Here is a 24,828-nt window from a genome sequence, read left to right as displayed (position 1 = left end):
TGAGTCTGCAGCTTCAGCTTCCTTACAGCATTATACTTGGGAAGACAGTTCTTCTTTTGGCCCGTACTTTAGCTAGAAGGGTGTCTTTGATTTAGGCCCTTTAGGCTTTCCTTCTATTTTTTTTTTTTAGTTTTTCATAGGGATAGGGTGTTTTTTCGTACTAATTCTTCTTTTATGTCCAAGGTGATCAGTGAGTTCTCTCTTACTCAGTCTAATAATTTACCCACTTTGTCTCAGCAGTCTGCTAATGAGAAGGTTCTTCACACCTTGGATATACATAGACAGTTCAGATATTGTCTGGAAAAGATTAAAGCCATTTGTAAATCTGAACAACTTTGTTTCCTATCATCCTAGATTTGTAGGTTTGTCTGTTTCTAAGTAAACAATTTCTCTTTGGATCTCTAAGACCATTTCCTTTTGTTACTTTCTTCATGGGAAAAGCCTTTCTACTTCTGTAAAGGCTCATTCTACAAACACAGTAGGTTCCTCCAGTGCTTTTTTCAAGGGATTGTACACCATTTCCATCCTTGAGACAATTATTTGGTCTTCTGTGCATACTTTAACTGAACATTACAAGCCAGATATGGTTTTTAGGGCTTGAGCCAGATTTGTCAGGGCTGTCCTGCATGATTTTCTTGAGGGCTCTGCTGGGCCTTCCTCCTCCCAAGTTTCCTCTTGAGCTTTTGTATTTTCCCTTGAGTAAGGTATATTGCAACAGTGGTATGGAAGTACACAGTACAGTTGTGTAAAATCATACCATAACAGTAGATGTCCTTTCCTTCATTTTCGCAGTATTAGCTCTCTCTCTCCTCCCCCTTTTCTTTACTCCTTTCTCTCTTTTTCTATCTGGATGCATATACTCCTCCTTTGCTCCTTGAACGTCCAGGGCTATTTAGTTCTGAGGTAGGTCATCTTTATGTCCTCTGTAGTGAGCAGGGAGCATACGTGTGATGTACAATGTAATCCAAAGGCTTTGGTATGCTGCCAGGATATTGGCCTGTTCTCGGCAGGGGATCCTTTGAGTAAGGAATACCTCAACAGTGAAGGAAACTACTACTACTATTATGGTAACATTTTACACAACTTTACCTTCATTTCTTGTGAAGGTAAGAAGAAGGAACAACCTGTGTCAAAACAATCTGTTTCCAAATAGTTGTTTAAGGCTATTAATTTTTGTTATACTCAACATAACAAATCTGTTCCAGGCATGGTCAAGGCCCACTGTACCCTGGGCCTTGACTTCATCTATGGCTTTTTGGAAAGGGTTGGATTCTAGAAGTATTCTAGAAGCTGCAAGTTGGTCCTCTGTACATACTTTTACAAACCACTGTAAACTTGATTCTTTCTCTAAGTCCAGATCAAGCTTTGCTGGGACCATTCTCCAGGAGCTTCTGGACTCTTCTCCTTCCACCTCCCAAATGTAGTTAACGAAGGTAGTCTACCAATATAGCTAAAGCTACTGCATCAGTGATCAATTTGATGAACAGAGTTCAGTGTGTAAGTTGAACTTACCATAACGGTAGATGTTCGAATGATCACTGTTGCACTAGTTACTGCCTCCCTCCATCCCCTTGTTTTTTGGTGTATTTTTTATGCCAGAATGAGGACATTTTTGTAGCATTGTCCTTTCAGGGCCCAGCCTCCCTTTGTCTGCTTGCAGGAAAGCTTTGAAGGGCTTAGTGCCCAGGCTTGTCTTTTAAGTCAGTTCAGCTCAAACTGCTTGACAGTTTGGGCTTGTGGAAGATTTGTCTATTATCTCAGCATGTCTGCCCATGGAGCCCCCTCTTTTATTGCAGTCTCATTTGAAAATGTTTTTGTAAGTGGTGTTGCATACCAAGCCTCCTAGAACACAGGTGAAAATTAAGTCTCTCTCTTTTTGAACCAGCTCATCAGACTGACTTGAGGTTCTCAACATGGAAAACAGAGTTACTGATTGCTCGCATCTCTGCATGAAGAGAATATGACCTGCAAGCTCCAGTGGTGGGTCAACTTTATGACATTTTCCACAACGATGGTGTTTCATTAAGAACTAATCTTCTTTTTATCCCTATAGTGGTGTCCAAATTTACTTTGAGCTGAGATATCTCTGTCTTCTTTCCGAAACCTAAAAAATGAGGGAGAGCGGATTTTCCATACTTTTGATATGTACACACTACTTGGATATTGTCTTCACATATCTGACTTTTCCAGAAACTCTGATCAGTTATTGACTTCTTGTGAAGGTAACAAGAAAGTACAGCTGTGTCAAAACAGACTATTTTCAAATAGTTGAGTCCTGCTTTTACCCTTTGTTTTTACCCACCAACACAAGGCAATTCCAGGCAGGGTCAAGGCTCATTCTGCCAGGGCCTGTGCCTTATTTGTGGCTTTTTGGAAAGCGTTGGGTTCTAGAAGCATTCTAGAAGTAGCAGCTTGGCCCTCTGTACATACTTTTACAAAGCACTGCAAACTAAAATTTATCCGGTCCAGATCAGGCTTTGGTAGGACCATTTTCAGGGGCTTCTTGGACCCTCATTCTTCCTGTCAGTCTAAGCTGCGGTAGTCTGCCCATATAGCTAAGGCTACTGCAACAGTGATCAGATGATGAACATGATACAGTTGTGTAAGTAAAATTGCCAAAGCAGTAGATGTTCAAATAATCAGTGGTGTAGTAGCTGTTCCCTCCTTACTTTTGCCTGTCTTTTATTCCATGGTGTGGTCCATTGGTCCTTTCTTAGTATTGTCTATATCGGAACTTTTAGCCTCCCTGTCTCTGCTGACATGAAAACTCTGAAGAACTTGGGCCCAACTCCGGCATTTATATTCAGCACTGTTTGAGATGTCTAATGGTTTAGGTGCGTGGAAGGTGCCCTTGAAGCTTTGGCAGCTGGCTGGGTGTTAGATCTGTTGGCAGGATATAACCCATATAATTAAGGCTACTGCAGCAGTGGTCATTCATACATCTACTGTTATGCTAAGTATACTTGCACAACTGTACTATTTCAGTTGTACCTTAGAAAGGTAACTTTGTCTCCTTTTGATCAAGCTGATGCACCCTGCAAGTACCTGTCCTGGAGAATTGTTTTTAGTGGCCGTCACCTCTGCTTGATGGCTCTCAGAACTATAGGCCATTATCTGCAAAAAGCCGTTTCTCATCTTCCACAAGGGCAGAGTTACAGTTCACACTTACCCTTTTTTCATGCCTAAGTAATTACTGAGGTATGTTTGAGTCAGGCTATTCTCCCTGCCCCCCCCCACCAAAACAAGGGGAAGAGATATTGCATTCCACATATGTGCTTAGGCAAATGAAATGTTATGTGGCCAAAACAAAAGAAACAAGGAAAATAGACCAGTTATTTATTGCTTTTGCACAGGGCAGAGAAAGCAGACCAGTTCCCAAGAGAAGATTTTCCAGATGGGTAGCTCATTATATCTCCCGCTAGTCATTCCATGGCAAGACTATCCCAGGGTACGTAATCTCATTATGCTAGAATCACTACAACCAGCAGTACCTTTCTAAAACATGTTAACACTAGGTCCATTCTGGAAACAACGAAGTCCTCAGTTTATACTTTTTCAAAACTTTATGAGCTGCTTATCATTTTCAGGGAAAGGAGAGGATTTCAAGCCATTTTGCAACCCACTTCTCTGGTCCAACATCCCCTTTGTTCATATGCACAGTACTGCTGGCAGAGAACAATGTTATGAGCAAAGTACTTCTGTGCTAACAACTTATTTTTGTATTCATTGGTGGTGTTTATCAGCAAAGTCCAATTTGGTAGAAGCCTCTTCTCAGCAGTGGCCAGGGGAGAAAAGCTCCAGGGAATTTGTTCTTTCAACATTAGTATAATAAATAATAAAATGTTAAACTCAGATTTTGCAAGGACATCTGTAGTAAAATGAATAACACCAGTATGCTACACATAATGTACAAGAATACATTGTAGTAAGGGTTGTAGGATGATGAAGTGAAAGAGAGGGGAAAAAGCTGATGGATAGAATCTATTTGGTAATAAGAAGCATTAGAAAATCCATTTGTTGGTGAAATGAGGTTTTAGAAGTGCCTTAAATTTAGAAAGATTGTTACACAGAGAAGCAAAGGAAAGGGAATTCCAGTGTCTGGATAAAACAGAAAAGTAAAAGTAGTCTTTATGAGAGTTTCTGGTTGGAATTGTTGCAGGAGGAAAGTAGATGCAATATGTTTTCTTGTGAAGTCAGTAAGAAGGGTTCCACTGTTGCAGTAATATTTCCCTCCCACCACCCCTTTTTCTCTTTCCTTCCCTGGAGTCTGTTTATGGTTAAATTAGGAACCGCCTCATTCTTAGTCCTTTTCTCGGTCATCTTCACAGGGCGTCCTTTTCCCCAGGATGATGCGTCTTAGAGGGGCAATTTAGTTGGGTCCTTTCTGGTTGAGCACCCTGGTAGAAGCCCATTTTGTACATTGAACTTTGTGCTGTGGTCTTAAACCTCACCACATGGGGGGGAGGCTGTGGCAAGAAGAACCAAAGTTGGCACGTACATGTCACTGTGTCACCCCTTGATGTGCTGATGTCTACGTGGGGGGTTGTCTGCCTATCCAGGAGGGGAAATTATGCAAAGATCTGGAAGTCAGGCCTTCTGTGGCAGACGTCCTAAGAATTTGTCATTACTGCAACACTGGACATACTTGAGCATGTGCACTTGCATGTAAGTTCTAAGCACATCTGTACTTATCATTTGGGACTCAGTTATTTACTGTTGAGGTTGCATGTGTCCACTGCGTCTGCATATCATGACCTTTTGTGGATTATACAACTGCGATCCAGCAAGTCCTGAAAGAAGTTACGCATCTGTGCTGTCATGTGAGGAATCTGTGTACTTTGAGATGTCTAAACTCCCTGGCTGACTGAGTGGTGTTTCTGTTGACTTAAGTCAGTGGTATTGACGATTTCATAGAAAACACACTTTCTGTTGCATCTTGGAGCTGCAGAGTCTTCTATATAGGGAAGCATATCTGGTCTAATAGAAGAAGAGAGTGGTTCTCGGACAAATCCATGCTTTCTTGTAAAGGTAGTTGTCAACGGGTGTCTGAACCAGCTCGTTAACCTCTAGATTTTCTTTGTGGTGACGAAAAAGTAAGTGAAAGAGGACTGTTCACACTGTGGATTTGCACTGATTTTGTAGGTGTTAGTTGAACCATGCACAAAACTTTTGAAAGATGGCAAGTTGATTGTGCTTTTTACTTCAGAGAGAGAAGGGCTTGCTGTTGCCAAACACTTGCCATGCTGGTTTGCTGGCTGCACTAGAGGGATCCATTGGTAAATGTGGTAGTCAGAGCTCACTCTACAAGCAGAATGGCTGCCTTCATTGCTTGCTTCCAGAGGTCTTTCTAATGGATACCTTTACCTAGTGACTCCTTGAAACTTCTCCATACCATCAGTAGGCATTACAATATCAACTGTAACCAAGGATGTCATTCTGCATTTGCAATGTGCATCTTTTCTCCCATTCCTCTCTGCTGTGTGCTTTTGATTCATCTCAGTGAAGGAACCCATCAAGGAGGGACCTCCATGTTAGACATGGTAAAAATGTTCTTAACATTTCATTTCATTTCAGCTGACACTCTGACATGTCACACCTTTACTGTATTCTCTTGCAGATGAGTGGTCTTCTGTGCCATGTACTACTGTTGGACATCCCTGTTAAGTTGCGTGTACACTTTACGTTGAGTGTTTAAAGATGTAGCATCAGAGCTGAATTATTTCTTGGTTTGTGGTAACATACTCAGTGGTGGTTTAGAGTGAATTGGTGAGCTTTAGGGAAGATCAAGTTTGTGTACCCACCATGTAAGTTCACAGACTGAGTTGGTTCTTGTGTATATTTGTCCCCACATGGGAGATTTTAATGGCAAGAATCCAAATTCTGATTGGTGAGGAAGGAATACCGAGCCTAATATGCACTGGTAAGGGGCATTCTTCTTGATCATTTTGTAGCTTTTAATACAAGAATTAACTGGGTGTACAATGCAGTCCCATTAGCCTTTTGCAATGTAGGCAGGTAGTGACATAATTCATACCCTTCTACTCAAATTTCATGCTGAACTAAAGAACCATCTTTTCAAAGATACATGGTACAATTGTTTTTTAATGGGAGAAGTCAACTGAAACACTCACCATGCATTTCTTGGTAACCACAAGCCCAGTGATAAACAATTGCATCTTTTAACTCATTCTCTGTAGCGCCTCTTTTTGACCCTGTAAACCATTCTTCTTACTCATCCCATTCTTTGCTCTTCTTTATCTCAATTACAATAGTCTGCTGACAGTGTCTTCAGTGCATCATAGTGTACATATTGCAAGTAAATGTAGTGATTCAGGGAGGGTCAAAAATAACATTTTGACAATGACGCTTTGCATGTTGTTAATCTCTATTATGTTTAACTTGTTTGCTCATGTGTTCTTAAACTCTGCTGTATGTATCTTTTTGTTGTCCTAATTCTCTCTGTAAAGAAATACTGACTCTATGCAAAACTAGTTTGTTTTAATATTTTAACCCTGGGCTTAACCTGAAAAAATGTCCATTTGGATCATCCTTCTACACAGTTTTTGCATTAACAACACTTTATATTCTTGTTTCCTGTACAGGAAAGCTACAGACTATAGCAGAGAAAGAAGTGAAAGGTGCAGTATATTCAATGGTGGAATTCAATGGAAAATTACTTGCTAGCATCAACAGTACTGTAAGTAAGGTTGCAGCAAATGTTTTACGAATAGAGTTTTTTTTTTATATAATGTTTTGATCTATTTCTATCCTGTACCCACAGGCATCAAGCTTGTATTCACTCTTAGCTCATGTTTTTCCCCTAGTAGCCTTGGACATTTGAGACAGGGATTTGAGAGCCGTAAGTCGTCGTCATCATCCATTTAGTGTTAGATCTGATGTTGTTAATCTTCGTTGATTCCTTACTGATGGGTTATCGGTTCCGTCCTCGAAACTGAGCCAGCCAATATCAAGCTCGTGTTGGCCAAAAACTCTCGAGCCAAGGTCCTACCCAGAATGCTCTGCTCCCTGTTACCTCAGATCTTGTTTGCCGCAGTGCTGAACAGCCGTGTCAAGCCACTCTATCAGCTAAGTGTCTAATTTTTGACAGTTTATATATTATTACTCTAAAAAAAAATTTCTCAAAAGTTTATTCTAATATTTTCCTACCCTATCGCACACTTTAGACTCTCTCCCTTTAGTATTTTCCCTTTAATATCCTCTTTTCTTACCTTGTGGTAATTCTCCGTTACCATCGCTGGTAATTCCTACTTTTACCCTTTTCTTGGGTAGCTGTTCTTCCTTTTGCTACTGTGCTTCTCCACACCAGCTATGTCAGATAAGAAAAGTTCCGTTGGTTTCAAGCAGTGCAAGGATTGCGGCCAAAAGTTACTGCTTTCCAGTGGCCATGACTTATTTGTCTACTGTCTTAATGTCTCCCACTTGACTGTAGATCCTCCGTGTGGGATTTGTAAAAACTTCTCTACCAGGACTATCAACGAGAGGAAGAATAAGTTAATTTTGAAAGATCTCCTCAAGTTTCCTTTCTCTGAGGCCATTTCTGGGTCAGAGGGCTCACCCCCACCCCGCAAGAGGCGTTCTTCCTCTTCTTCATCGAAGTCACTCCCTTCTTCTCCCCCTAGAGATCGTAGGTAGTCGACTCTCAAGAAGGTGAAATTGATTACTGCTCTGGCGCTGCCACCTGTGCCCCTGTCTGCTCCAGGCTCGGCACCGCCCCAAGTGATCCTGACTACAGCTCCTTTATCGATATCTACACCGGAGTTCCCGTGAAGACAACTATGGATGTTCTTCGTGTTTCACTGTTGCAGTCATTACATTTGGGTAATCTGCTGGCAGGTTGCCCTCAGTTGGCCTGAATTCCAAAGTCTGGGGTCCTGCATTGGTTGCTGTCTCCTCTTCCATGACGTCAGGTCGTCAGGGGTATAAAACAGGCAGCTGATGCCATTTTCTTTAGTCTTTCTTGCCGTGCGGTGCCCGAAGCAGAAGCAGTTCGCAAGTGCCGGTCGGCCGACTCCTGAAATTTTCGAATTCAAGTTTCAGAACCGAAGTCTTCACTAAAGCTAAGTACCCTGTTGGGGAAACTTTTTTCTTGCTCCATTCAGAAAAAGTTAATAATTGCATTACTTGTGGGAAGCAAATACCTCATAAGGATTTCCATTTATACTGTATTCTTTGCCTAGGCCCTGATCATGACGTGCCTAGCTGTCTGTTTTGTGCTAGATTTAACCAACGCACTATTAAGCGTCGGTATATCTTTGCCTCAAAATATTTTGGAAACAGATTTAACTATCCTGAAATGTCGTCGGATAGCAATCCGACTACCGGAGTACACAAAAAACGCAAAGAAAAGGACAGAGACAGACCGTCGAGGTCCAAAACCGACGACGAAGCTTCTCCTAAGCCAGTCGCCGGTACTCAGTGAGGCACTTTTGCAGCCCCTGATACCCGCTACTTTTGAGTTGCAGGCCCCTACCGAGACCCATGTGGAGTCCGGCACGCCGCGAGATTCTCAAGGTATTATACCCGCGGATGTCTCTCCCTCGGATGGGTCCGGAGCCGCTGAGCAGGCATCGGCTTCTGAGGATGTTTTCAGGCCTCAACATTTTTATATAAAGCCGAAGCCAGCTTCAGAATCAAAGACAAAAGCAACTTCTAAAGCTAAAAAATAGACGCATGAGCCACGTGCACAGGCCTCTATGCCCAAAAAGCAGATGATCAAAATGGCTGAAGACCTAATTACCTTGATCAGGCGTTCCCAACCCCCTACTGATAAGAGGCCTAGGCAAGACACTGATTATGAATCTTCAGATCAGGTTTCTATTTCTTCTGATTCCTCTTCTGATCAGGAATTATCTATACCACCCTATGAGGATTCTGATGCAGAGGAATCTATCCCATCTGCATCTCCTCCTGACGATTATTCCTTTGGAGAAACCATGCATACTTTGAGGGAACATTTTCCCTGGGAGAGTCAAGATTTCTCAGAATCAAAAAAGAGGCTCAGGGATTTCCTCCTTCTCCCTCAGCATAGGCCTTTAGCCATACCTCCTGTTTTAGACATTGTGGATGATGTGTTTTCGGAATCAAACTTGACTCCAGATTCCTTACCTCCGGCTCCTAGCAAACCAGACAGATATTACAGGGTTCCTGACTCACACTAATTTTTATTTAGAAATCCTGCTGCTGACCCTGAAACTATTTCACAGGTTCCAGAAGGTGTTAAGGCCTCAACAGCAAAAAATCCTACCCCCTCTGACAGAGATTCCAGGGCACTGGATAGATGGGGAAAGAAGGTTTATACATCTGCAACCTTGGCAATTAGGGCCTTAAACTGCCAGTTTCATATGCTCAAGTATCAACAGCATGTTATGGGATTACTGAAACAGAAAATGTTGATTTCTGAAACAGAAAATGTTGATTTCTGAATGTGCAGAAAATAAAGAATTGCAGGAATTATTGCATGCAGCAGAACAAGTTGGAAAGCATACTTTGCAATGTGGTTTTGATTCCTTAGAGGCCTCCTGCAGGGCCACAGTTACTGGATCTGTGATTAGGAGGCATGCCTGGCTAAAAGAGCAAAATTTGCCTGATCATGTTAAAGCTAAATTGCTGGATGCACCTTTACAGCATGACACTCTGTTTGGTATTAAGGCAGAAGAGGTTTTAAAGAAAATGGAAGACAAAGCTAAGTCTATGAAAACTGTAAAAGACTTCTTACAAGTGCAGCCACCAAGGTTCAGTAGACACTGGCCTACAAAAAATTGGTCCTTTCCTGTGTCCGACAGAGCTCAACGGGGCAAATCCAGGCGCCCTAAAAGTTCTAGATACCAGTCACAGGATTCCTAAAGGTCAAAGCAGTGGGGTGCTTGTACCTCCAAATCTGGAGGAAATAAAATGCAACCCTACAGTATACAGTCTCAATGACTTCCCTCTGCCATCACCAAGAACTTATATTTTGGCAGCACCCTTAAGGGGGGAAATTAGCACTTTATGCTCAAAATTGGCAGTTAATAACCCAGGACAAGTGGGTGTTAAACTTAGTATCACAGGGATACAGATTCCACTTCCACGCTCTGCCAATTGAAAACGGTTGGCCATATCTGCCAAAAAAATCAATGGGCAGAGGCACAGAAACAAGTTACGTCCCTCATGGATATGGGGGCTATTCAGCCAGTACCAGAACAGGAAAAAGGACAAGGGTTTTATTCAAGACTGTTCTTGGTACCCAGAAAAGACAAGGCCTGGTGCCCAATACTGGATTTATCAATTTTGAACACATACCTGGATATTCCAAAATTCAAAATGCTAACTTTGCAGCAGCTTCTGCCAATGCTGGGCAAGAATGCTTGGCTTGTGACATTAGACCTAAAAGAGGCATACCTGCATATCCCAATAAGGGAATCGTGCAGGAGATACCTCCGTTTCAAGGCTGGCTTTATGCATTGCCAATTCTCTGCACTGCCCTTTGGCTTATCTACTGCTCCCAGGGTCTTTACAAAGTGCCTGGCACCAGTAATTGCATTTTGCAGACAAAGAAGTATACAAATCTATCCATACTTGGACGACTGTCTCATTCAAGCAGAGAACAAGGACATTCTTCTTCAACATCTGGCGTTTGTGAAAAGGCTTCTAACATGCCTAGGGTACACAGTAAACGAAAAGAAATCACAACTGGTACCCTCTCAACAGACAACATTCCTGGGTGCAAGCTTGAATACAACTGCCCAGATGGCTTTCCTCACGCCAGACAAACAAAGGCAACTGACTACTTATTTCAAACTGATGGCAACAAAACCAAGTTATCTGCAAGACAAACTCTGCAGGCTTTGGGGTTCATGGCATCCTGCATTCTACTGATTCCATATGCAAGACTGCATATGAGGAAACTACAGTGGTACCTAAAAAGTTTATGGAGTCAACATTGTCACAGTCTGGAAACAATGATTCCTCTCATTAACTGCCTACAACAGGAGTTTCTGTGGTGGGCAAGGGCATGTCACCAAAACATGGGATGGGCTTTCACTCTACCCCCTGCCAGCCAAACCTTAACAACAGACTCATCAGGTTATGCATGGGGGGCCCACCTGGCGGGAAGATGCATTCAGGGCATATGGACTCCAAAACAAATGCATCTGCATATCAACCAGAAAGAGATGCTAGCTGTTCAGAATGCCCTGACAGCCTTCAAGGACTTACTTCATCTAGGACAACAACTGATAAAGACTGACAACACCACGGTTATGTGGACACATAAACAAGCAGGGGGGCACGCACTCATACCCCCTTTGCAGACTAGCCATGGCACTGTGGGACACAGCCTTGACTTACCAAGTACATCTTCAAGCTCAATTCCTGCCAGGAAAGCAAAATACTCTGGCAGACAATTTAAGCAGAAACCTTATGGACCCTCACGAGTGGAAACTAGATCCACAAGTCTTCAGCATGATAACAAAGAAATGGGGGAGCCCGGGCATAGACCTATTTGCCTCTCCTCGGATTAATCAACTGGAAAAATTCTGCACAAGGACTTATCACAGACAAGCATGGAAAGTGGACGCCCTATCCTTCAGTTGGAAAAACCTATCAGTTTACGCCTTTCCTCCTCTGCCTCTTCTTCCCAAGGTCCTACTAAAAGTCAGACAAAAGAAACCAAAGATGATAGTAATTGCCCTGGACTGGCCCTGCCAATATTGGTACCCAATCCTAAGGAATATGTCTAAATTCCCAGCTTGGTACATGACTCATATACCTCACTTACTGTCCCAGCAAAACAGTCAGATCCTGCACAATCAGCTCCAAACACTGAACCTGGCAGCATGGCTGATCATGTAGTTATTCAAACAACACCTCTCAGTAAAGCTGTGGTGGATGTCATTTTGGAAGCCAGAAGACCTAGTACTAGAAAATCTTATGCTGATAAATGGAAGAGATTCTGTGCTTGGAACCAAGCACAAGAAACTGACACAGCAGAGCCAAATATTCCTCAGATTTTACAATACTTGACTGAGATGCTTGACAAAGGCCTATCTTTTTCATCAATAAAAATCCATGCCTCTGCCATGTCGGCTCATTACAACACAGAGCCACCAATCTTTTCTCATCCTTTACTAAAGCAGTATCTTAGAGGGGCCAAAAATTTAAGGCCCCCCAGAAGATCACCAATTTCTGCATGGGACCTCAATTATGTGTTGGAAAAGCTCACCCTGCCTTCATTTGAACCAGCTGCTACTGCAGATCTAAAGTTCTTATCATGGAAAACAGCTCTGCACCTGGCAATTACTTCAGCAAGAAGGGTCTCAGAGCTGCAGGCCCTCATGGCTGTGGAGCCTTTTATCATATTTTACCCAGGTAGGGTATCCCTCAGGACCAATCCTTCATTTATGCCTAAGGTGTTTGCAGTGTGGCTCTTAACCAAACTGTTCATCTGCCAACATTTTATCCAAATCTGCAGAACAAGGGGGAGCGGATTCTGCATTCCTTGGACATACACAGACAACTAAGATTCTACTTGAGCAGAACTAAAGCTCTCAGAAAAACTGAGCAGTTAATAGTGACATTTGCTGCAGGATCAGAGGGAAAGGCTATTTCAAAGCAGACTTTTTCAAAGTGGATAAGCCACTGCATTCGTTTCTGCTACTTACACCATGGCAAACTGGTGCCCAAGGGCATTAGGTCTCATTCCACCAGGGCTGCAGCTACATCAGCAGCTTTTCTCAGAGGGGTACCAACCAAAGACATTCTACAGGCTGCTACTTGGAGTTCTGTTCACACTTTTACAAAGCATTATCACTTGCCTCTCTAAGTCCAGGGCAGGCTTTGCCACTGCAGTTCTGCAGGGCCTTATAGCCGCCCCAAGGCAGTTTAGCTCCAGCCTCCCATCCATAGCTTTGGGATTCTACCCAAATGTAATGACTGCAACAATGAAACACGAAGAACATAGTACAGTTGTGTACACTTACCATAAATGTTGATGTTCAAGTGTATTCACTGTTGCAGTCCAGGTTACCCACCCGCCATCCCCCTTTTATTCTGGAGTTTCTCTTTCCTTCACTATCTTCTACAGCCTTTGTGGTGTATTTGCTTGTAGATGAAGTTAAAGTTTGTATTGTTGCATGTATATATAGCTTTATATATATATATATATATATATATATATATATATATATATATTTGCTACCCATTTGGGGGGCACCTGACATCTGGGGCAAGAAAACTAAAGAAAATGGCGTCGGCTGCCTGTTTTATACCCCTGACATCATGGAATAGGAGACAGCAACCGACACAGGACCCAAGACTTTGGAATTCAGGCTGACTACCCAAATGTAATGACTGCAACAGTGAAAATGACTGCAACAGTGAATACACTCGAACATCTACATTTATGGTAAGTGTACACAACTGTACTTTCTTAGGGTTCTGTCGCAACCCCTAATGGCACAGTCAGTACAGGTTCAGTCCCCTTCGGCACCATTGGTAGTCACCTTCGGCTCCAAGTATGACTCTTCTATACTCCACAGCGCAGACTTTTTCGGCACTGACATATACTTTGGTGCAGTCTTTCTAGGCATTGTCCTTATTGCTAGTGCAGACACTTTCCACTACGGCACCGTACCCTTCGGGGCAGACCTTTGCCTTTACAGTGCAGACACCTTCAACTACTACGGCGCTGACAACTTCAGCGCAGACCTTTTCCATGCCATTTTGTTTGGTGCAGACTTCCTCGGTTCCGAGCTCACCAGCTATTGAATTGGCAAGGACCAAATATTTCCCTTCACTGGATCCTTTTGCAAGCAGTCAGTATAGTCCTTTCCTGGAAAGGCCAGAATCGCCATCAGCTTTCTCCATGAGGTCAACCAAGAGTCTTTCTGAGCAGGATGTTGCGGCTTGTTGACCAGTTGCTTGTGGCCAGAGGTGTCTCTGTCGAAGTCCACGTTCCCTCATTCAAATGAGTGTATTTTGCCTCAAACCCCAATGTATACTCCTCCTTCGACTTCCACTCAAGTTTCGAAGCCTGTTATTCTGACAGCAGCTTCCCTCCCTCCGACTCCAATATTGGATCTCACTTTGGAACCAGTGTCATCCTTGTGGCCTTCGGTGCACTGGACATCGGGCTCTTCTCAGACCAGTGGCCGTGCCATTGGGGAGGGCATTCCTGTCTCCACGGCGATTTTTTTCTTTGGCACGGTCCTCTTGAGACTCCTGGTCTGAGGGCAGGCTTGTTGGGGTGGGGTGTGACCTCGGTTCCGAGGTTGTGCTCTGTTCTGGGCTCCCATCCCTTCTTGGGTGGGCCAGCCTTCCAGACAATGGAGAGGGCACTAGCCTCCGCTGGCAAAGCTTATTTGTCAGAGTCCTCTCCCCACTCTGTGCACCAACTGCCACAAGCTTCAATTCCCAGACACCGGGCACAAGAGCCTCCGGTTTCTCCTCCTCAGAAGACCCCCTCTCTGCAGTCTTCCCCAGAACCTCCCACTGAGGAAGCACCCCGCAAAGCATCATGTAAGAGGAAGCACATGGACTCCACTGAGGAGTCATTGAAGATACGGATTTTGATGATGGGGAAGGGTCCCCACTGTCACCCTCTGATGAGGTGTCCTTTGGCGACATCCTCGAGATCCTTGGGCAGAGGGGTGACTGGAAGCCCTCTAATCCTTCCTCTGAAGAGTCTGTATTCCAGCAGGCTTTTCGTGCCCAGCCCCCTACCTCCTGGGTCACCCCGCCTGCCGATGAACTCATCATGCAGCTCGCATGGAAGGCTCCTGATACCATGGAAGCGATACCCAAGAGGGCAGATAAAATATTATCATCCCCCCACCCCACCCCCGCTGAGCACCCGCACTGGTCATGTGGTCTTCCAGTAGATGCTATGGGGGTGGCAGGTGCTACTAAAAAGGATTTGGCAGAAGAGAGCCAAACTGTCCATCCCCCCAACAAGGAGTCCCGGGTGATTGACAGATTAGGGAAGTGTTTTTGCTTCATCGACCTTCGCCGTAAGGTCTTTGAATTATTTGGCACATTTTACCAGGATTCAGCAAGATCTTATCAACCAGCTGTTTGAAACCTTGGCAGGAACTGTTTCTGACTACGTCCGTGATAATGTGGCTTCTCAGATAGCCACCCTAGAGTCCATTTCCAATTCTTCCATGCATCTCATTTCTTACGCAATGGAAGGGGCGGCTAGAGCAGAAGGCGCAGGTATAGTTACCAGACAACATGCTTGGATGCGCCTTTGTGACTTTGCAGACTCCTTTAAGGCTTCCTTCATGAATGCCCCCATAGAGGCCGCCTCTTTGTTAGGCCTTAAAGTCAAGGATACGCTGGCACGGTCCAAACAAGATGGCAAGACCTTGTCTGCCATTGGTGTCAGAAACTCCACTCCTCAGCAATTCTATTCCAGAAATGAGAGGAGCGGAAAGATGTGGCACAAGAAGTCACAGGGTTCTTTCCTTGATGCACGTGCCGAGTTTTCCCTTAGAGGCAGAGGGGAAAACTCCAATGAAAGACGCCCCTTTCAGGGCAGAGGAGGTCCGCAAAACTGGAGTTCCAGAGATTCTTTTTCTGGCCAACCCTATCAGCGCTCCCGAAGCATTGCCCGACTGCTCACCTCTGGAAGCGGTTGGGGGTCATTTCTCCTTGTACCCCGCTGCTTGGCAAAAGATAACAACTGACTCTCTGGTACAATGGATTATATCCAGAGGCTATCACATCCCCTTCCATCTTTGCCCAGTCTCATCAAGAGTGTTACCCGACGTTCCACCCAGTCAAAGGGAAACAGCATCACACAAAATCAAAAAGCTGCTACAATAGAGAGTCATCCAGATGGTCCCTCAGACCAGATAGGATCCGGATTTTACTCAAGGTTCTTTTTAGTGCCAAAAAAGACAGGGGACTGGAGACCAATTCTGGATCTCAGTACACTAAACAAATTTGTAAAAACAGAGAAATTCCGGATGGTCATGGTTCAGTCTGTCCTTCCTCTTCTGGAAGAAGACAATTGGATGTGCTCTGTAGATCTTCAAGATGCGTATTGCCACATAAAAAACATAAAAATGGAAAAATGGTCAAGAACATACCTCCGCTTCCGTATAGGAGTCAGTCACTATCAGTTTCGAGCCCTGCCCTTCAGTCTCTCTACAGCCTCCAGAGTGTTCACAAAATGCATGGCAGTGATTATCCCTCACTTGGAACTTCAAGGATTCTGGACATTTCCATATCTAGACGAGTGGCTCCTTACAGCCCCCACCAAGCTTCTACTGGAAGAAGCCCTGCAGTATACTCTCTTAACAGCTCGAACCCTGGGAATCACTATAAACTGGGAGAAATCCAACACAACCCCAACTCAGTCTTTGGAATTTATAGGGGTTCTGTTAGACATGAGAAATTGCACAGCATCCCTTCCAGAACACAGACTTAAGAGAATAAGACAACAAGTTCAACCGCTGCTCTGTCACCACAAATCCCCAGCTCGATCTGTACTTCACCTACTGCGGTCAATGGCAGCTTCAATTACCATTGTTCCTCTAACCAGATTCCACATGAGGCTTCTTCAATGGCTACTTCTCACTCAGTGGTACCCTCTACAACATCCTTTGTCTTTTCAAATAAGTGTAACTCAGAGATGCAAGCAGGACTTACTCTGGTGGACATCTTGAAATCCCCAACAATGGTCTCGCCCTTTCAGCCCCCATCAACCAATAGCCATGGTGACCATGGGCGCCTCCCTGATGGGGTGGGGGTGGGGCTATGTCAGGGAAACTCGGTCGAAGGCACCTGGTCGGAGACAGAGGACCTTTTGCATATCAGTGTCATGGAACTAAGGGCGGTGCTTCTAGCGTTGCAAGCATTTCACTTCATCCTTCCGTCAGGGACTATTGCGATGCAATCAGACAACATGCCAGTGGTTTGGTACATCAACAAACAAGGGGGCACCAGATCTTACCCGTTATGCCAAGAGGCCTTGAGAATATGACAATGGGCAATAGCTCACAACCCGCTTTCTGATTGCAACACACATTCCCGGGAGCTCCAACGTGATAGCGGATAAATTGCGCAGGTGCATTCTACAGCCTCACGAGTGGTCCCTCATTCTCAATATCTTCAACCGCTGTGGCCAGACTTGCTGCAACCTATTTGCCTCCTCAACCAACTACAAGTGCAGCAACTACTTTGCCCTGATCCCACCTCGGGGACAATCACCAAGGGACGCTCTAGTCCATGCTTAGCCCTTGGGTCTTCTTTATGCCTATCCTCCTCTCCCAATTTCTAAGGAAAGCACGACAGTTGAAGAGCAAAGTGATCCTCATTGCTCCATATTGGCCTCGACAAGTCTGGTTTCCCTTCCTCTGGCCTCACCTGCTAGATCAACCATGGATCCTCAATCCATCCCCAACGTTGATCTCCCATCCACAGGATCTGATTCACCCCAATCTAACAACCCTGAAACTGACAGCTTGGTTTCTCCACTTCCTATGATTGCCAGGCATGAACACCTTTTGTCCCTTGTGCGCAATATTCTTATTGCATCTCATAAATTGTCCACCAGGCTAATCTATCTTAACAAATGGAAGAGGTTCTCTCTATGGGCAACAGAGAGGCAAGTAGACCCATTGTCAGCCCCGGTCTCGGTGGTATTGGATTACTTATCGCATCTTTTCCACTCTGGACTGTCTGCCTCTACTATCCATGTACATTTAGCTGCCATCTCAAATTTTCATATTGGTTTTCAAGATTCTTCACTTATGTCACACAGACTCTCTAAGACTTTCTTGAAAGGGGTTATCCACCTAAAACCTCCCTTTAGAGAACCAGTACAACCTTGGGATTTGGCTTTGGTTCTGCAAGCTTTAACAGTTCCACCCTTTGAACCTGTGCCTTCTTGTGATGCAAGATATCCCTCTTGGAAAACTTTGTTTCTGATTGCAATCACATCGGCCAGGCAATTGTCAGAACTTCAGGCCTTGTGCATCAAACCTCCCTATCTTATCTTCCATAAGGATAGGGTATCACTGAGAGCCAATTCTACCTTTTTACCAAAAGTGGTGTCAGAACGATCTCTCAACCAGTCTATTGATCTCCCAGTGTTCTTTCCTAACCATTCTAACAAGGGAGAGTATTGCCTGCACTCCTTGGATGTTCATAGGCAAATATTATTTTATCTGGACAGAACAAAATCTACCCATAAATCAGATCAGCTGTTTCTGGCTTTTTCTGGACCTAGACGGGGTCATCCTGTATCAAAAGTTACATTGGCTTCATGGTTAAGAAATTGTATCACCTTTATCTACAACAAAAACAATCTCACCTTGCCTCATAGAGTCAAAGCTCATAGGTAGGTACTAGGCTATCTGCTCGAGGGCATGTATAAGCCTAGCCAGAGTGTGTCAGCTTTTGCCGCCCCATTGATAAATTAACTGAGCCTCTGTCAAGAAGAGCCAGTGAAGTGATCCCAGGGGTGTATTTTCTGTTACCCATCCACTCGTCAAGGTTTCTCTTGAAGAGTGTTATTGAGGGGCTCTGCCTAATGTAGTTAGGAGTTTTGTTCCAAAGCATGGTGTGTCTCTGTGACAGGAATCTATCCCTCCAGCATGTTCTATTTATTATTGTGGCGAGGTTTAGCTTACTAGAGAAAGTGGCTCGCAGTGACTTGGATTTCTTTAGGTGGCGCATGTCCATCAATTCTGAGTTGGACATGGCTTTTTAAGTCAGGCAGAGATCACCTCTGGGTAAGCGATATGCCACTGAGTACAGCCGGAGTTTTTCCAGTCGGGCTGCATAGGACATATGTTTGAGGCCAGTAATCCTCTTGGTGAGGTACTTTTTTTGGTCTTTCCAGCTGTTGGAAGTGTCTTGTGAGGTACATCCCAAATGGGGCATTGTACTCTATGATGGGTCTAATGGTGGCCAGTGACTTGTAGGGGCACTATAACCTCTTTATTTCTAGATGCGAACCCTTTAGTAATTAGATGGGCTACATAGAAGGATTTCCTAACTACTTTGGCAATATGATTGTCAAAGGAGAGATTACTATCTACCTGTTTCCCCAGTTCTCTTTTTACCTCTTCTGTATTAAGGGGGCTGACACCTATGTGGTAATTCATGGGTGTTTTGTTTTTCCCAAAACGGGATGACTATGCATTTTTTGGCATTTAGCTTGAGACCATGACTTTGACACCAGGTGTCCGTCTCAGTAAGGGCCTTTTGGAGAATGTCCATGTCAGCCGGAGAGTCAGTTATGGCTCCCAGTTTGCAGTCATTGGCAAACTTGGTTAGCCATAGTCCTCCTGTGTTTGCCTGTACTTCTGAGAAGTATATGCCGAACAGTAGGGGTCCCAGGACCAAGTCTTGTGGGACATCACTTGTGATTGGTTTAGAGTCAGACCTGGAGCCCGCTGTTCTTACCGTGTGAGTTCGGTCTGTAAGCCAGTTGGCAACCCATCTCATGACGTAGGGATTTATGTTCAGGCTGGTGAGTTTTTCTATAATTCCCAAGTGGGGAATAGTGTCAAAAGCCTTGGTGAGGTCAAGGTAGGCTATGTGAACCACCTTCCCTTCATCTATGGCCTTTGTGACTGTCTCAAAGAAGTCAGCCAGGTTTAGTAGGCATGATCTGCCCTTAACAAAGCCGAACTGTGTCGGGTCAAGTGTTTGCAGGTTCCCAATGTCTTTGTTAATGAGTTTCGTGATGATGCGCTCCATAGCCATGCAGACCAGGCTAGTCAGGCTTATGGGGCAATAGTTACCATGGTCAGTTTTGGCTCCTCCTTTGTGGAGTGGACTAACAGTTGCTGTGTGCCATTCTATGGGCACGTAGCCTGTGGAGAGGCTGAGGTTGAACAGCATGTTTAGCTGGGGGGGATGGTTCATTCTGTAGTTCGTGCAAGACACAGCCTGGGGCACCATCTGGCCCCATTGCTGCTGTGCTTTTGGCTTTTGAAAGGGCTGTTTTCACCTGTGCGTCTGTGATTTCTTGGACACTACACTTTTCCAGTATTGTTGTGGACCCTTTTGGGGGTGAAGTTTGCACTGAATCTATATGCCAGGATGTTGGCAATATCAGTAGGTTCAGTATATTTTGTGCTATTTTGCACTAGTTCAGAGCATATCTTCGAGTTGCCACTTAGATTCTTGACATAGCTAAAGAAGGCTTTGTGGTTATCTTTTGATTCCTTGGCTATTTTTTCCTTCAAAGTTAGCCTTGGATAATTTTATGAGGGACCTTAGTTTCTTACTGATACTGATCAGGGAAGTCTTTCCTTCTTGGGATTTGCTTTTTTTTTTTTTTTAACTAGTTTCCTCCTCTTGCTGTAAAGCCTATATATGGCAGGGGTCCACCAGACTGGTTCCCTTCTCTTAGGGGAGTGAGTCTTGGTTTTGCTAGGGATAGCACGATCCATGCATCCTTGTAGGTGCTCATAGAGTGCATTTGTAAAGGTTCCTGCATCTTGGAATCTGTTATCCTTTAGCATGGGGGCTGTGAAACTTACCATCTCTGTCTTAAGTAAGGTGAAGTTTGCTATAGAAAAGTTTTTTCACTGTGGTTTCCTTGGTTGGTGGTGTGGTGTGGACATCCAGAGTGATTAGTTTTATGGTCTGATCTAACCAGTTGACCTCCGGTGCAGAACCCTTGTCACCCATGTAGATAATGACCTGGTCCAATATGTTTTCACCTCTGGTAGGGGAGTTTACCATCTGATCCAGGGCATTTGAGTTGATAAATTCCAGGAAGCGCTGGACCTGGGAGTTTGTACTTGAGTAGTTTTCCCAGTTAACGGTAGGGTAATTGAAATTGCCCAACATCAGGGTGTTCGGTAGGACCTTTGTGTTTTCCACGGTCTCTAGAAAGGCGGAGTGGTGGTCCTGGGTCATGGAGGGTGATCTGTTGCAGGCCACAATTTGCACTGCAGATTTGCCCGATGTTAATTGCACATGGATGATGTCAGAGGTATCATTCTGTGCCACTAACCTGGAGGTGTAGGTATCCTTGATGAATATGGATACACCCCCTCCTTTTGTGTTTCGGTCCATGCTCTGTGGACGAAATGTGTGGTATGAGTTGTATCCCGGTAGTGCTGGGGTGCTCTGTGGAGCCTTGAACCAGGTTTCAGTTACTGCACAGATGTCATTGTTCTCCATACTGAGGAGTGCTTCGAGCGCATACATATTGAGATTTAAACTCCTGGCGTTGAGTAGCATAACCCTCATTTTTTTATTTGTGCTGTTTACGGAGGTGGGTTTGACTTTTGAGCCTTGCCTAAAAAGTCACTATGGGGGCAGCAAGAGCCTTGGCCAGTATTTGAAAGCCTAGGGGCGAAAGGTGCAAGCTGTCTTTTGCGAAGCAACAAGGCTTGTCGAGCATGTCGTCCCAGGCTGACAGACACTGGATCCCCTTTGAATGACATCAGAAGCTTAGCCAATTGTTGAAATTGATCATTTTTTCTTTATACTGCGGTATCATTCTTGGTGAGGGCAGGATGCTACTCAGGGTGAGGGTCATACCCACCTGGGCGACATGATCAGAGCTCTTCCATGTCTCTTTTCATGTAGTCCAGGGAGGTATGTCTCAGGTCATTCACACCACCATGAACAATGACAGTGTCATATTTGTACTTGTTCTGGATTGACCTGAGTGCTTGTGTTATGTGGCGAATTCTGGCTTCCAACAGGCAGCTAACAGTAACCTTCTCCTTGTCCAGACTAGTGAGTGGGACTTCAGTGTGCCTGACTATAGAGTCGCCTATTACTTGTGTGTTAGGTATGTTATTTCGCCTTAGGGGCTGTGATTGTGCGGCACACTTATTTTGTGTTTTATGTGTTGTCTGGTTTGTGACGGGAGATGCAGGTTATTTGGGTATCTGCGTTGGAGGTGTCCGATGCTTTTGCATATTTTTATTTAGAGCCTCCATGTATGATTTTGTGTATTTTTTGCCAGTGCTGGTTTAGTATGTCTGTGTGAGGCTGCAGGTGTGGTGCAAGTGTTAACCTTCTCCTCATGACTGTCTGTTCCAGTCTTGGGTGGAGAGAGCTTAGCCTCCAGTTTAGCAATATAATTACATCTCTCGCATATGTTAATGTTTTGTGGTAGGAGGAGAGGGTTGTCTGTGTACATGAGGCAGTTGTAACATTGCCTCAATATACCCAGGCTCACCAGCTGGACTGGAGAGTGTACCTGAAATTGCCCTTTGGTCATGCCTGAATAGTAGGGTGAGCTGCTTGGTCGCTTGGTTGGTGAGGGGTGAATAATGAGCCTTGCCCTGCTGGGCAATCAAGTGTCGGGGTATATTTGTGCTTGCTATTAGGTCTGAGCAAGTGCTGGACTGTAGGATGCTTTTTAAGTGCTTAGGTTGAGAGTTAGACTACTTTCAAGGGAAAAACTGAAGAGGAGACTTTGTGGAGCTGGGAATAATTTAGCCCTAGCTAACCGGAGCTGCCCGGATGTGCAAAAACGTGCAAACGCGTTTTTTTACAGCAGGGAAATGAAAGAGATAGAAATTAGCCCAAAATGGCCTATAAACTATCTTCTGGGCTGGGACCACTCTTCCAGGGACAGATGGCTGCTCAAAGCTCCCTCTCTCATAGGTGAACAGAGAAACCTCCTCCTATCCAAGTAAGGTATGGGCAACTCAGAGACTTGTAACACAACCCTGAATTCAGCACTAGTCTGAAAACTGGACTATACTAGCTTAGAAAGGTGGAAAACAAGGAAAAAAACATTTTGAAAAGATAAGGCCAAAAACAGTAAAAAATACACTTAAAACAGCTTTAAATGACTACAAACAGTAAAAATACACTTAAAACAGCTTTAGATGACTACAAGCAATCAGAAAAGGCTTTTAAACAAATTACCCAATTAACCAGTAAAAAAAATCTCAAAACTGAGCCCTGTTCCTGTAGTCTTCAATCAGACAAGTTCTGACTGCACACTCCTGCCACTGTGGTGCAGGAGAACCTTCTCCAAAAAAGAAGGCCTGGATTAGTGCTCAAGTTAAACAAAGCTAGATTCAGCAGGCTTGGATCTAGTCTATGCTACAGCAAACAAGGCGCACCAATTTCAGTAAGAAACCGATCACATATGCAGGCACTATAAGCCTTTAACCAGAAAATCCCAGCTCAGAGGGGCAGAGTCCAGCCTCTCCTCCCACAACAGTGCAGACCACAAACCTTCTTAATGTAAAATAACTGGCCTGAAGCCCAAGTGCCTAAACCAGAACTAATAAACTTTTAGAATAATGGACAATGAGCCTTCAATCAGCAGTTCCCAACTTAGAAGGATGTAAGCTACCTGTCCTGCCACAACAGTGCAGACCACAAACCTTCTTAATGTAAAACAACTGGTCTGAAGCCCAAGTGCTTAAACCAAAGGCTTAGAATGATAGTTACACCAAGCAGTAATAAATAGAATTGAGTACTTTTAAGATGACGCAAAAGCAAAATAAAGTAGTAAAGTAGGAAGAAAAACAAATACAATGAAAGCAGATGAATAAAGTGCCAATTTTTTTTTTTTTTTTTGTATTTTTTGAGTGAACAAATGAGATGGGCCCAGGAGGAGTACACAAATACAAATTTACAAGAGGAGCGGACAGTTTCAAAGCCACCAAGATTAACATCAAGACAAAAGCAGGGAGGTTGGTTGGTGAACTAACTGAAAAATCAGAGCCACAACTTCAAGCTAAATAGTATTCAATGCAACACAAATAAATCAATTGAAATGCTGTATTATTTGAAAAAAGTACAGATAAAGATTTACTTAAATTCACTTATACATCCAGTTGATTGCAGGTAAGTCGTAGCCGGCCAAAGCTCAGAGTTCAGGCAGAAAATAATCCAAAATGTGCTACTTATATAAGGCAGAAACCAAATATAATTGAAGTGAAACTTCCCCCACTTATTCATCACTGGCTATGCAGGAATTCTAACTAGCACTAAATTCTAACATGCATTAACTTAAAAAAGAGCCACAACTTCCAGCTAGATAGTATTCAATGCAACATAAATCAGTTTAAATGCTGTATTATTTGAAAAAAGTGCAGATAAAGATTTACTTAAATTCACTTATACGTCCAGTTGATTGCAGGTAGGTCTTAGCTGGCCAAAGCTCAGAGTTTAAGCAGAAAATACTCCAAAATGTACCACTTATATAAGGCAGAAACTGAATATCATTGAAGTGAAACTTCCCCCACTTATCACTGGCTATGCAGGAATTCTAACTAGCACAACATTCTAACAAGCAGTAACTGAAAAAACAGAGTCACAACTTCCAGCTAGATAGTATTCAATGCAACACAAATCAATTTAAATGCTGTATTTGCAAAAAGTGCAGATAAAGATTTACTTAAATTCACTTGTACATCCAGTTGATTGCAGGTAGGTCTTAGCCGGCCAAAGCTCAGAGTTTAAACAGAAAATAATCCAAAATGTACTACTTATATAAGGCAGGAACCAAATATAATTGAAGTGAAACTTCCCCCACTTATTTATCACTGGCTATGCAGGAATTCTAACTAGCACTAAATTTTAACAAGTGTTAACTGAAAAAACAGAGCCACAACTTCCATTCTACAAGATCTATGGCAACCTCAGCAGCTTTCCATGCTAAGGCTTCCCTCATTGATTGCTCAGCTGCGACTTGGGCCAAACCTCATACCTTTATTCTTCATTACAAATTGGACTTGGCCTCCAGTGGTAGAGCTTCCTTTGGCTCCATGGTGCTCAGGAATGTCCTTCCCATGAGGGCCACCCAGGAATACAGGTAGCTGGGAACTCTGTCCCATCAGTAAGGAATGAACGAAGATTAACAACATCAGGTAAAGAAGTTAT

At 43.8% G+C, this 24,828-nt stretch overlaps 1 protein-coding gene across 1 annotated transcript in view; it reads left to right on the top strand.

The window, feature by feature from the left end:
• DDB1 (damage specific DNA binding protein 1) overlaps window positions 1-24,828 on the top strand; it is a 2,836,764-nt gene that overhangs the window by 2,053,456 nt on the left and 758,480 nt on the right. The window contains exon 21 of the mRNA XM_044059793.1: window positions 6,603-6,697. Within this exon, the coding sequence (XP_043915728.1) occupies window positions 6,603-6,697 (95 nt within the window). The remainder of the gene's footprint in view (window positions 1-6,602; window positions 6,698-24,828) is intronic.

This window comes from Protopterus annectens, chromosome 17.part0 (assembly GCF_019279795.1).
Source record: "Protopterus annectens isolate FY-2018-M chromosome 17.part0, PAN1.0, whole genome shotgun sequence".
Lineage (NCBI taxonomy): Eukaryota > Metazoa > Chordata > Ceratodontiformes > Protopteridae > Protopterus > Protopterus annectens.
This window is presented reverse-complemented; position numbering and strand designations above follow the sequence as displayed.